General features: G+C 35.6%; 1 protein-coding gene across 11 annotated transcripts in view; it reads left to right on the top strand.

Annotated features, from left to right (window-relative positions):
* fru (sex determination protein fruitless) overlaps nucleotides 1-14,185 on the top strand; it is a 99,306-nt gene that overhangs the window by 63,033 nt on the left and 22,088 nt on the right. For 9 of the 11 annotated variants that reach the window (XM_074096345.1, XM_074096344.1, XM_074096341.1 and 6 more), the window contains 4 exons: nucleotides 3,700-3,851; nucleotides 11,459-11,596; nucleotides 11,870-11,971; nucleotides 13,226-13,438. In XM_074096345.1, the coding sequence (XP_073952446.1) occupies nucleotides 3,700-3,851; nucleotides 11,459-11,596; nucleotides 11,870-11,971; nucleotides 13,226-13,438 (605 nt within the window). Of the gene's footprint in view, nucleotides 1-2,773; nucleotides 2,885-2,923; nucleotides 3,236-3,699; nucleotides 3,852-11,458; nucleotides 11,597-11,869; nucleotides 11,972-13,225; nucleotides 13,439-14,185 lie in introns of those variants that run through there. The other 2 variants (XM_074096339.1, XM_074096342.1) reach the window with 2 other exon arrangements.

Raw genomic sequence — 14,185 nt, 5'->3', positions numbered from 1 at the left:
TCAATTAACCTATCCAGACGCAACTAGAATCCTTAAATTGTTGTCAAATATTGCCCATTAGGTTTGATTAGGTGACATATAAACGGAGCGGCGAGCGGCCTCGCCGCGTGCCCGCGAACACAAGGCGGCATGATTTGCCCCGTAATTTACATAGAGATAGATCGACGTCCCGCGGGCCGCGCACCCGCTGAATTTCTATTGTTTAGATTGGAAAATTAAGTGCGAACTCGACTTTCCTTTCCCGCCGTACTAGTATTAGTTTGCGGCGCTCGTGGTAAAAACTACGGATTGAACTAACACTAAAATAAACCACAGGTGAAATCCTAATTGAGATTCAAGATGCAGTCAATTTGGATTCGATTGAGGAATGCCAGTGGATTAGTGGATGAGATTGTAGTAGAGTTAGAAGGATTAATATTAAATTGAGCGGCAATATGGTTGCGTGGAAGGAATCGATTTCCTAATGGTAGCGTGTGACCGGGGCCCGGTGGAGATTGACTCATTTGCACTGCATTACATTATCGACTGACACGAGCAGCCACTCTCATCTCATCTCATCTCGGTAATGAACAGATTGTTGCCCGCGACGCAGAAGTGCGTTGATAATTCCATTGAAGTAACGCATGAATCAAGTGGAATGATTATTTGCACTGCAACACAGTAACAAAACTATAATCAATAATCATATCCCAAATTGGACCACGGACAATGTTACGAGTATGTCTATAGATACGGCTTCGATACGAACCAACATTTATGAAATGTGTGATGAAATTTGATTTAATCCTATAGCTAGACAGAGTTTTTTACACTGTTTCAAATGCACTGTTCAATTAAATAAATAGATTAGGTACCTTGTAACGTTGTTTTAGTGATGTTTTAAGACTAGATTGTACTCCGAAGAGATTGCATTGAAATATAGAGATATTGTAAAATTTGTAAGTCTATTGAATACTAGTAAATAGCTACAATTACGTTATACATACACAAGAGGAAAAAATCGATGCGAATCCAAGGCAAAATAATAAAATCGTGCAGAAACTAGGTACGTATACCTACCTTGTTGTTGATCAAAATTTAAACAAACCTAGTGACCCTGATACTTGTTATGTTGCAATAATTGCAAACAAGTTCAGCTAAATATAGAACTATATCATTGGTTAAAGCAGTAGGTATAAATTATTATGTAGGTAAACGATTTCGTGTGCGAATAATTCGTTTATCGCAGGAACTATAAAATTTTCTAGAGTCAAAACTATCCTATGACCTCAGTGTCTCAAGTTTATTCATACCTCATCGAAATCTGTTCCACAGTTGAAACGTGAAGAGGAAACTGACAGCCAGATACAGACAGCACAAAATACGTAACGTAGTTGTGTGTATTGTGCAGACAGAAAGACAGGCAGTGTTAGGTACTTTCACATTTAGAAAAATACTACTTAATTTTTTCGTAATGGCTACGGAACCCGATTTCGGGCGTGTCCAACACGCTCTTGGCCGGTTTTTGTTAAGTACCTACCTACATACATAAAGGGACGAGGGACTTTTGTTCTCACTTACCTCTATCTATTTGGTCGCTCGGTGGGTTGGCCATAGTTTGAGACTTTACTCCATTTTACTCAAAATTGGGACATGCATAACATACCTATAGATGGTTTCGATACCAATCTAGACACCTAATAATATAATTATCTAAGAAGCGACTGAAATTAAGCGCACCCTAAATACCTTGTATATATTGTAACTGTTGTCACGTTGTTAACAGACCACGTGCAGTCTAAAAAACTCTAAGTTCAGTGACCCTATAAACGCCAAGCCAAATCTATCTAGGTACTGGCAAATAATAAAAGAGGTCGCCAGTGTTCTTAAGTAGCTAGGCGTCCAATGTCTAGGTTCTGAATGAATTTAGGCGTCACTAGCCTAAATAACAATTTGAGCACTAAATATGATCATGACCATTCGTGTTCTTAATAAACACAGATCGTTGCACCATACACCTATTTATTTAATTCGCGGTGCGACGCTAGCGCCTAACTAACGTAAAGTTAAATCAATAAATTGTGTTAAAATATAGACACAAAACTATTATTTGGCTTCAAACATGTCATCGGCGAGTTTTAGCTGTAAAGGAAGGAAAGCTACACTGATTACTGGTTTTTATGCATCAGTATGTAAACTAAACCAGCGGTTTTTTATTATCTTTATCGTTATCAATCACGACGACTTATGGCGCCATCTCTTTTAATACATTAGAAACATGAAACGGAATGTACTGTTATCTGTGGGGCAAATGTCCGGGAAGATGGCGCTGCTGTACCGCGCTATGCACGGATGTGCAAATTTGCGATGAAGAGAGAATGTCAAGGCCAATGTTAATAAAGCTTTAACCATTGAATTTCAGTCTCATATAATAATTTCATAGATTTAAATCAAAGAAACATTCATATTGAGAGGAATATTACCTGAAAACATGGATAAAAACTTGAATCCTTAATTTAGTTTCTGTGTTATTCTCACGTTATAACCTCAATTCTGTATCTATGGCCGTGGGAATTTTGGTAATTTTCGTTGAATAAACGATTATTTTGCAATTTTATGTTTTGGAAATAATCTATATTTGGATTTTTGATTGTAATATACCGTTAATGTCACAAAAATCAATGATAAATGTACAGTAACAGATAAATTAGACTTAAATATTTTAAATTTAGCGCCAATTTGTAAGGCATGAAGTTCGTATTGCGAAATGCGAATACTGGCCGATTGATGTGAAAGATATTCCGAAGGCCGTGAACATTGCGGAAATCGAGATGTGTGTGTGGTCAAAAAGACAGTGCAAGGTAGGGGTCGGGTGGCGTTTGTGATGGCAAAAATTTTGCAAATGGTGAGTTAGGAATTATTGACTTAATTGTGCGTCTCGAAGTTGATTTCAGTTTGTGTTTGTGATTTAGTCTAGTGTTAGAAAAAAAAATAGTGTTGATTGATAGTTTTTACCCAGATTCTAGATAGGGATCGGCAAATGGCGCTACGATTTGCCAAAGTTGACACAACTACGCGTTTAGAAATCCCGTACGTCTTTGGTTACCTACTTCTAGACATGCGGGATGATCTGTGTGAAGAAACAATCAGTGGTGCATCCTCGAATTCCAGAAATCACGCGTTTAGTGTTAGCAACTGGGACATCCAGCTTGGCGATTATAACGGTGTCAGCATGTTGCGATTTTTTTGGCCAGCGGTACTACTTTTTAAACTCGTTTATAGAAGCGGCTAGAGGTTTCCGCGTCCCGTAGGGTCGCTGGCCCCGTCGTCTGCCTTCTGGAGTTAAATTACATAATGTATGGTTCGTGTTTGGAGCGTGCAACAAGTAGACATGTGTCGGCGGCTAACTGTCAATGTGCTGTACAGTAAGCTCGCGGCCCCCATTAATTCGAGCCGCTGATGTCACTTATCTCTCCGCTCTCCTATCTAGGCCCTATGGCCGCCAATTTTTTTTACACATACCTACCTAGTATCTTAATGTAAATTTGATAACCGGAGCACGACACTAATTACCGGCTGTTTAAATAATGTAATGCAAATTTAGGTTTGTTGTGAGTGGTTAACTGTTTTGTGTTATGTGTATAATTTTTTGCAAAATCCTGTTACAAATTTTAAGTGAAAAAAAAGTATGTGTTGGATAATGTTAACTGTTGCTTGCAGCACGGTCACTGACACTAGCACCTATCATGGACCAGCAATTCTGCTTGCGCTGGAACAACCACCCCAACAACCTGACAGACGTGCTAGCTAGCTTGCTGCAGAGAGAAGCCCTCTGTGATGTCACACTCGCATGCGATGGAGAGACAGTTAAGGTCAGTATTCAGTCTGTTACTCATTAAATTACATTGTTACTTTCAGGCTTTCCAGTGTTCATGTATAATAGTCGGGAAGATAATATTTCAAAAAATATATTCAATAATGATGACAAGCCTTAATTTTGGTGTAATACTTATCACCAAGTAAATATATTAAGATTTGGCAGCTTGTATGTTTCCTAAATTGGAGTTGAAATTATTATGAGTCTTCGTCTGTGAGGAATTTAGTATTAATGTCACTGTACCATCACTCTAATGTTCTACTGGTGCTGTCTGGTCTCGGTTAAATATCATGCAATATGTAAAATGAGTAATTTTTAACCAAGTAGGCAATTTAAAAATATACAGTATTGTGTATATTGTTTGGATGGATTTTTTATAGATAACACTAGCCCTGTAAACTTTTCTATGTAAAGGTAAAGAGAGGTATCCAAATATAAAAGTGGTGTTGACTTTAGAATTGTTTACAATAGGTATAAACATTTTATCAAGGGTTACATAGTAATCAGATTACCATTTATTGTACTTTATTAAAAAAATGTAATCCATGTTACCTATATATTATAATAACAATCCAAATATTGACATGTTTGTATTATGACAATTGTTTACCAATATTTCCAGTAATATTGTAAACAATAGTATTACAAACTCAAGTAATGTATTTGTATTATAAAACAGCTTGCATAATTCATCTGTAAGAATTGTACAACAGACTTGAAGATCAATTGAACAAGTTATTTTTAGCATGTTTATTCAGTAATTTCACACAGCTCTCACCATAAAATCATATCCAGTGTAAATAAATTGGGAGCTTCTATGACATTCAATTTGTAAAATTTAGTACATAGGTAATAAAAATGAATAAAAAAAATCCTAAAAATATACCAGTTATGAGTAGAAGTTAAATAAATACAAAAATAAGAGTTCACTTGTTATATTATTCTAATAACTGGGTGACTGAGCTTCGCTCGGGCTGAAACTCGAAACACGCGTTTTCCCAGAGATGAGCCCATGCTAGATCGATTGTTCATACCTGATGACCCTCACGCCCCACATAGCAAAGAACCCCGGACCTAAAGTATGGAAAATGTGGTTTCAGTTAAATAACCTGAGATTTTGATATGTTATAGACAGGGATTGGACTTTTCATCACATGGTAAAATGACAGAAAACTATTCTAGTCAATATTAAAATTAAAACTTTAGTCATATTCATATCATTATCATTCATTTAAATATCACATAAGATTATAATAAAAATTATATTATACCATGTTTATTACATTATGGACCAAATAATAAAAATAATATGAACATTAGAGTGTTTATACCAGCTAAGCTAGCAACGTTGCATTTTTGTTAGTTTATCTCTATTATTCCATAAAAATTGAATGAAAATTAATAATGTTGTTGGCTTCTTAATATATACGTTAACTAGCTTTTGCACGCGACTTCGTCTGCGTGTACTTTAGTTATCAGGGCATATTTTTTAATTATTCCCCATTATAATTGTGACATTTGTATCTGTGTGCATAGCAAAGTACTGCCGTAAACGATAGGTAACAGTTTATTAAAGTACTTCGCTATAAACAACATTTTTTACCAGTTTTGAAGGTAGTTTATGAAAAGTTTTATGCAAAGTATGAGAGTAAATTAATTATCTTGTGTGCTTCCGGCGAGAACCGAATCTTACTCTAGACTAGAACCCGAAGTATATATTCGAAATTGCACTGTACATAATATTTTGTAAAATAGGTAAAAGATAAATAAGCACGGATACTCACACAAAAATTACGCTTATATTAATAATATTATTGATTTTATTATGCACAACCTGATGAGTAATTTTTAAGTTAGGTAAGTACCTACTGCATAATTATTTGCAAATTTATTTCACACATCATTTTAAATATCAATTTAATTTCCACATTTTAGTTGTAAATTTTATATGAAAACCGCCTCTCCTATTGAACTCGCCAATATCATACGGATCATTTTAAATTGTGACCAGCCATATTTTTAGTCTAGAAATAAGGAAGTCTCATAGAAACTCCCCCCTAATAAGTCGAAAGTGTGTAAGTATACCAATTTTCATAATGCTAACTCCAGAAATGAGAAAATTTCCATTCAAACTGTACCCCCCATTTTACCCCTTTAGGGGGCATTTTATCCATTTCACTTACACAGATAATTTTTAATTTTAATCAAGAACTTATGGCTATTTTCATACTTCTAAGTCCAGAAATGAGAAAATTTCCATACAAACTTTACTCCCCCATTTTACCCCTCTATAGGGAAATTTTATCTATTTCATCTAGACAGATAATTTTTAATTGTAATCGAGAACTTAAACTTCTATTTTCATACTTCTAAATCCAGAAATGAGAAAATTTCATATAAATTTCACCCCCCTATTTCACTTTTCTCCTAAAAATCCTTTCTTAGTGCTCACTTACATCATTAAAAGAACCCCTGTACCAAATTTCAAGTTTCTAGGCCCAGCACTTTGGGCTGTGCGTTGATCTATTAGTCAGTCAGTCAGTTTCTTCTTTTATATATATAGATGTCTACTCCAATAATTATTCGTTATAGACTTTTATTTTCTTTAAAAACCAGTCATAAACATTAATTCGTTTTTAAGGAATATAAAAGTCTATCACGAATAATTATTGGAGTATACACATTAACTTATACATTAAAGTGTTCTATTAGAAAATATTTTTAATTTTCATTAATTTGTTATGGAATAATCGAGAAAAACTAACAAAAATGCAACATTGCCAGCTCAGCAGGTATAAACGCTCTTTAGTAAGCTCCTAGTTTGAAATATCCATAGAGCATGTAGCTACAGGAATGAGTGTTTCAAAATCAAATCATTTTGAAAAAATAAAGAAATATTATTTTTACATTGAGATACCGTCGCAATATTAAACGCTCAAACTGCATTATAAATATGCCAAAGGAGCTTAGTTTTATAAAGGATAATTAATTATGAACGAATTGATTACAAAATTACAGTGTACCAATATTCCTATAAAGCGAAGTTTTCAAATAATAGATGAGATTAGACAATTTTTAACAATTTTTGTCCCTGAGACCGTTAAAGATAATTTGGAAAAAGTACTCAATATAAATCCGGGCTTCATTGAAATAAGTAAGACAGATGCCAACTTCTCAAAATGGCAAAATCAGGAGTTGTCAAATACCGTATTTGAGCGAGTACTAGAATATGCTACTCTAGCGTTTGGACGTTCGAAGAACGATCTTTTTCAAGTTACAAGTGGATTTTTAACGAATATAGAACCCGTTTTACTCCTGAAAATATGGAAAAAGTGGCCATTATTACTCATTTTACAATTGCAATTTTTAAATGGACAATACACACGTTATACCTTGTGAAGATTTTGAAACAATTATTCGTGTAGCTAAATGCTCTATGTACATTACAAACTAGGAGCTTACTTACTGTTCATAATTATTTTTATTATTTGGCCCATAATGTAATAAACATGGTGTGGCATTTAGCATTTTTATTTATAATCTTTTGCTGATATTTCAATGAATGATAATGAGTATGAATATGACTAAAGTTTTAATTTTAATATTGACTCAATAGTTTTCTATCATCTTACCATGCGATGAAAAATCCAAACCCTGGTTATAGATTTTGAAGTCCTGAACAAAAATCTCTAAATAACTAAACTAAACTCTGAAAGGGACTCCGAAACAGAGGTAGCACTCTAAGAGACTTTTGTTCAGGACTTTGAAATCTGTAACATATAAAAATCTGAGCATATTAACTGAAACCACGTTTTCCATTCTTTAGGTCTGGGGTCCCTTTCATCGAAATCGTTAGAGCCGTTTTGGAGCTTTCCGAAATATCTAAATATACAAGAAATACTCGTTTCGAGATATAAGATACCAGAGTTTAACCGCTGCTTTGCACGTGTAAACCATTGGATCCAGTATTGAATTAAAATTTCCGTGTATTTTTTTAGATGGGAATTCCCAACAATTATAGTCGAGGTTTTATCGCGACTCCGTGATAATATCGAGTTAAAAAAAAGTAGCCTACATGTTATTACAGACGCTTAGCTATCAATATACCAAATTTCATCCAAATCGGTTCAGCCGTTAAAGCGTGAAGAAGTAACAAACCAAAGTTACCGTGGGAATTCCTAAATTTACATCATGGTCTTCGTTGACATTGCATTAAAAACAAACGCTACAAATTTCTCGTGGGAATATCGGGATAAAAAGTAGCCTACCTGTGTTATTCCAGATGTCCCGCTATTTACATACCAATTTTTACCCAAATCCGTCCAGTACACAAACTTTCGCATTTATAATTAGAGATGGGCCGAACATGGGTTTCACCGAATATGAATAGGTATAGGTACCTATTCGGCCGAATTTCGGTATATATTTTTACCGAAACGAAAATTCGGGCGAACATTCGGCATAGTTGATCAGCCAAATAAATGGTCTATAAATTTTTAAACAAGTTTCAAATGAATATGTCGCTAAAGTCGAACTTTCAAGTTGACAGACACGTCTATTGGCCTTATTATTTATGACATGCAAACGATTATTAACTTTCGGGTGGTAGACCACATATTTGGCTGATGGTACCATTCATTATAAAAAGGGGATTTCTCGACTTCGTAACAGTATACCAATGTAGTGAAAAATTTCGTGCTCATTCAATCAATCGTTGTGAAATAATGTATATTATTATCTAGATAATATTCAGTCCTCAAAACGTCTGCGTTTTCACAATGTTAGCACCTCTATTTTGTCAGCTTTCTCAAAATGTCAGCTATTTAAAATGTGTACAACCACAGGAAGTCGTCTATTCATAATGTTTACATTCCTATAATATTAGCATTACCATAATTTCTGCTTTCTCGTTATGTTCACTTTTTTAAATAGGCTTGTTATGTTTGTTTTCCCGTAATGTCTGCTTTATTTTCAAATCAATGTTCTAAATGTAAAAAGTTTAATTGCTTACATACTTACTCTTTGATAACATAAATATCTACGAAATCAATGCTTATAAATGCGAAAGTAACTCAGTCTGTCTGTCTGTTACTCTTTTACGGCTAAACCGCTGAACCGATTTAGATGAAATTTGAAGACCATGATGATGATTTTGGGAATAAGATTTTCTGGAATGCCAACGTTATAAGAAGGCGGATATTTTGAGGTTGCAGACATTTTGAGAATAAGCACTTTCTGAAAAGCGAACATTATACAAAAATTGTCATTCTTGGAAACAGGCAATTTTAAATAGCTGACATTTTGAGAAGCTGACATTATGCAAAACACGTGTTGACGAAAAGCAGACATTTTGCGAAAAATACATTTTAGGAAAACGGATATTTCTCGCCTGAGCCGTTAAGGGCAACACACACAGAGAGCGGGCGCGGGTCGTGCGCGGGCCCGCGACGGGCGTATTTGCATGGCGGTATATGGACGCCTTCACACAGAACGCGGGCGCGGGCGCGGGTCGTGCGCGGGCCCGCGCCCGTCGCCCGTCGTCACAAACAGCGCGCGGGCCGAGCGCACAGTTACCAACTCTCAAAAATATTTATCCCTAAAGCTTGTTGAAAACCCCTAAAACTCGATTTTAATGAAAATTTGTACTTTAAAATTGAATATTTCGCAAACAAATCACTGAATCGAAAAATCATCTTAGTAACTCCCTAATGGTTTTTATTTAAAAGACCCCACACTATAGGGTTGGATGAGAAAAAAAACCCCTACTTTACGTCTATGGGAGGGACCCAAAAAAAATTTTTTTTTTTTTTTTTTAAGTTTGTCATTGTACCATTTTGTCGGGATAGTTTTTATATATATCCGTGCAATATTACAGCTTTCTAGCATTAATAGTCCCTGAGCAAAGCCGCGGACGGACAGACGAACAGACAGATATGGCGAAACTATAAAGGTTTCGTTTTTGCCATTTTGGCTACGGAACCCTAAAAACCGTATTCATGCGCAGTAGCTAGTTCATTTTGGCGAGAATAAAATCTAAGTATTTAATTTTTTTAATTTATTGGTACTACAGAAAAATCTGATATTTTTTTCCATTGACTAGTATAAGCTTATTCCTGTCGATTTAAAAAAATCAGTCACTTTTATTTCATTTCATCCATCGCCCATCATTACATAAATTGGATTTAATTAGGTAAGTAAATAAAGTTTGACCTTGATGCGCAAGCGCGTTGGTCGTTTTCCACATATATCTCCCGGCACTGTATAATTCTGTGTCGAGTTGACAAAAATGTCGTATCTATTGGTTCTAGAACTGTTTTAATTTGTACTCCAAAAGTCGCCAGTAAACCATTTTTGTCGTCAAAACTTTTTTGCGGTCGCTAAGATTTAAGCAAAAGTCGTCACTTCTAGGGACTAAGTCACTAAACTGGCAACATTGATAGCCGCTGCGGGCCCGCGCCCGCTCTCTGTGTGAATACAACGAACCGCGCGGCTCACGCGGCGGACACGACCCGACCCGCGCACGCTTTCTGTGTGTATTGCCCTTTAGGTTTCCTAAATTTTATAATTTACTCGCAAGTTTCTTGATTATTTTTTTCGTAAAAACCTAGAAATTAATAGAAGACGTTAAGAAAATTGATGAAATCGGTTAAATCCTTCTCAAGTTGTGGCGAGACAAAGAGAAGGTAGTAATACATTTTTATATTCGTACCGTTGATCGAATAAGGACGCAAGTGACTTTAGATCAAAATTAACTTTATCGCACAGAAATTATACAAATAATGCGAACTATATAATATATTTTTTTATCTTTATTAGATCCTTAGATAAATCAAGCGAATACCGACGCATGTGATGCAGTGAACTTTAAAGAAAGTAGCTTGAACACATGGTCCCTTATTGCACGACACCACAATTTCTGTATCACATCTGACTTTATTCGACCAAGGGTAACATATAAATAATTACAGAAGATTTATGCAGGTGATCAATTAGCTTTTTATTAGTCCAAAGTGTAAAATATATCTTATAATTTTAAAATAGTTCTATCAATAGCTTAAAAGGTCAAATTATTATTCATTAAATTCATTATTTAACAATTAAGGCCGTTTTCATCTAGTCAACATTAATGAAATACTGCTCACACGAAAGTGGCGACTAGTCATTAAAATGCATTTTATTTAGGTCGAAAGTGAATAGATAATAGTGTGCAAAAAGTTTTATCTATTTTAACTTTCTAATTTAGTCTTCATAAGCTGTCGAACAGGTTCTAGGGTCTGGCATACATTATGTAGTCTAGAAAACTAAAAATGTAGGTATACTGTTTGCCAACTCTGCCAATTCAATTTTAAAGCATTCTTTTATTCACAAATATTTGCTCTTTACGACTAGAAACTAGAAACCTAGTTCACTAAAGACAACTGCTGCCTAATTAAAATAAGAATAGCTTTGCAAAAATGGTAATATTTCACGTTTCATTACAAGATTGTGAAGACCTTCACATAGCATCACGTCTTTTGTTCGACTTACCTTCTGGTGCACACATCGTTGCCTGAAATTTGCTAATACATTAGAGGACAATGTAGTCGTATTGTGTTGTTACAGGCTCATCAGACGATACTCTCTGCGTGTTCCCCGTATTTTGAAACTATATTCCTGCAGAACAGTCATCCACATCCGATAATATTTCTCAAAGATGTGAGGTACTCAGAGATGAAGTCGTTATTGGACTTCATGTATAAGGTGAATATTCTAGTAACGCTTTCATTACTTTTGCTACGCTTTACCGCATTCACTGCCACCAACGCATTTATGAGTTTTCGGGACTTCGCCCAGTGCCGCTGTCATACTTATTCATACATTTTGAACGCACATGTGCGTCGGTGGCACCTGTGGATGTCAGGTGGCAGTGAATGCGTTAATTTGACTGTGATCGTGAAAGTACCTTACTTCTGACAATACGTATGTTTTCTATTATTTCATATAAATGTACCATTGTTTATAAACACTTTTCAGGGTGAAGTAAATGTTGGCCAAAATATGCTACCGATGTTCCTAAAAACAGCTGAAAGCTTACAAGTTAGAGGTTTGACAGAAAACAGTACATTGAATCCTAAGGTAAAGTACCATTTGTTATACTTACATATTTATTCTTTTTATTATTAATTCGTTACGGCATGTGAATTTATTCATGGAGTGTTGTTAGATAATTGTGCTACTATTGTATTTTTCACCTATGATGAGTTCTATAACACTTGAAAATTTTCCGAATTACGCATATAGTCTGTCAAAAAAGAGAAGAAATTAAAAAGTGGCAACACTGTAGTGTCCTCCCTTTTTGGTTTGACAGGGTTTGAAAGGGATGACACTACAGTGTTGCCACTTTTTAATTTCTTGTCTTTTTTGACAGACTATACTATGTTTGCAAAATATTTTTTAAAAATAATTTCTATTTTGAAGCAAAATAATCAAAAAAATGTAAAACTACTTTTTAAAAATATATAGCAATATCAGTGTCCATTAAATAGACTCCATCGAATACGATAGAAAAATATTTATTTTTTTAAATGACGCAATGTGTGAAATGGAACACAGTAGTGACGTGACACAACATTATCGGCAATGACCGCGGTTCATTATTCAATAACAATGAACACTAAGATATTCTAATTTTTTAAACAAAACTTGCAAGATTTTGTAAACGCGGCTATTTGGAACACGGCCGCAGCCATCTTGTGCCTCTTGTGGCCAGTGCTTGTCAGTATCACTGTCAGTACGAGTGCGTCTGCCTTGTATACGAGTTGAGTTTCCGTTGCATTTTCTTTGCATTGTATTTAGTTATTGTTAATTTCTGTTATTATTGTTGTTGACTTTTGTTACTGTTTCTCGTTAAGTTTGTTGTTATTTTTTGGCAAATCGATAGTTCACTCGATAAATGGTACATCTCTAAAACTGTCAAACTCGAAACGTCACAGAACTCATCATAGGTGAAAAATATTATTTATAATGCACATCATGAAAAAATATAAAGGTCATCCTATATTACATTAAAAAAGCAACATGAATATCAAACTAAATAGGTACTTAATTTATCTAAGCTCTATCTATATCAGGGATCAATGGATCCATCAAATTATTTCTACCTAACTTTTTTCTTTTTTCAAATTAGATACTTTGAATGTCATCACTGCAACTTCTAAGATTATTGGCATCCATACATTTCGGGGTGGAGCGTCTGATTCCCATGGTTGAGAGAATTTCATAGCAAACATGTTACACAGGCGTTCTTAAAATTCCATTGACGTGACGTAATTTATGCATGTCTTGACGCTCATTTTGGAAAAGTGAATTTATTTAAGTGGTCCTTCCCAGTGCGAAGGTCGATCGACACCGTCCGTAAGCGCGGAGAACTTGTCGTCCCGTGGGGAAGCGTTTGCGACGCCACCAGCGGCACACGCGCCGGCGCCCGCCCCGCTGCCCCCCGCGCCGCCGCTCGCCGCGCACGCGCCGCCCGCCGAGAAAAGACGCAGGAAGAACTCCAACATTAATAGGGACGAAGTCGATCTAAGTTATAGACATTATGAGGTGAGTTTTAGTGGCTATTTTATTTTATTTTTACCCCTAAGAACAATAATGCTAATTATTTATTTACAAAATAAACATAAAACACCACGTGAAAACCCAAACGACATCAAAGCTCAGTCATTACAGAATTGATTGGCAATATAATCGCCACGCCCGCTGGCCGGCCCGGCAGGGCGTTTGACAACAACTGCGTGCCTCGTACTACGAAATTCAGTGCGATGATAAGCGTCGCCCATCATACCGTTTGAGATAATGAAGCGACATTCATAATATATATCAACTGTCTCCTAACAAACTTTAGGCTCAGTCAGGACTCTTAGTGAGTGGAGTGTATCTATTTTCAACTAGCTGTATCCCACGGTTTTGCTCCGTGGAAGAAAAACAAATTGGCGAATTCTCTATCCCGTGGGATTTTTGACAAATCCGTCAATCCATAAACAACTAATAAATTGCAGTTTCAAATTAAAATCGCTATAAGTAAAAAACTAAAGATTTGATTATTGTATGTAATAGAAACGTGTCACGTGTAAACAAGTCGGTTAAATATTAGAAAAACCGGGCAAGTGCGAGTCGGACTCTCGCACCGAAGGTTCAACGAAGGGTAAACGTGAATCGTGTCTTGAAGATATTTCTCACTTTTCCGAGTGATTTAATACATCCAGTGTATGCAGAGCCCTACTCTGAAGCAAAATGTACGCAGTGTGGGGTCAGATTATATTGGTCATTGATATTTACAGACAGATAAAA

The sequence above is a fragment of the Choristoneura fumiferana genome, chromosome 13 (assembly GCF_025370935.1).
Source record: "Choristoneura fumiferana chromosome 13, NRCan_CFum_1, whole genome shotgun sequence".
Lineage (NCBI taxonomy): Eukaryota > Metazoa > Arthropoda > Insecta > Lepidoptera > Tortricidae > Choristoneura > Choristoneura fumiferana.
This window is presented reverse-complemented; position numbering and strand designations above follow the sequence as displayed.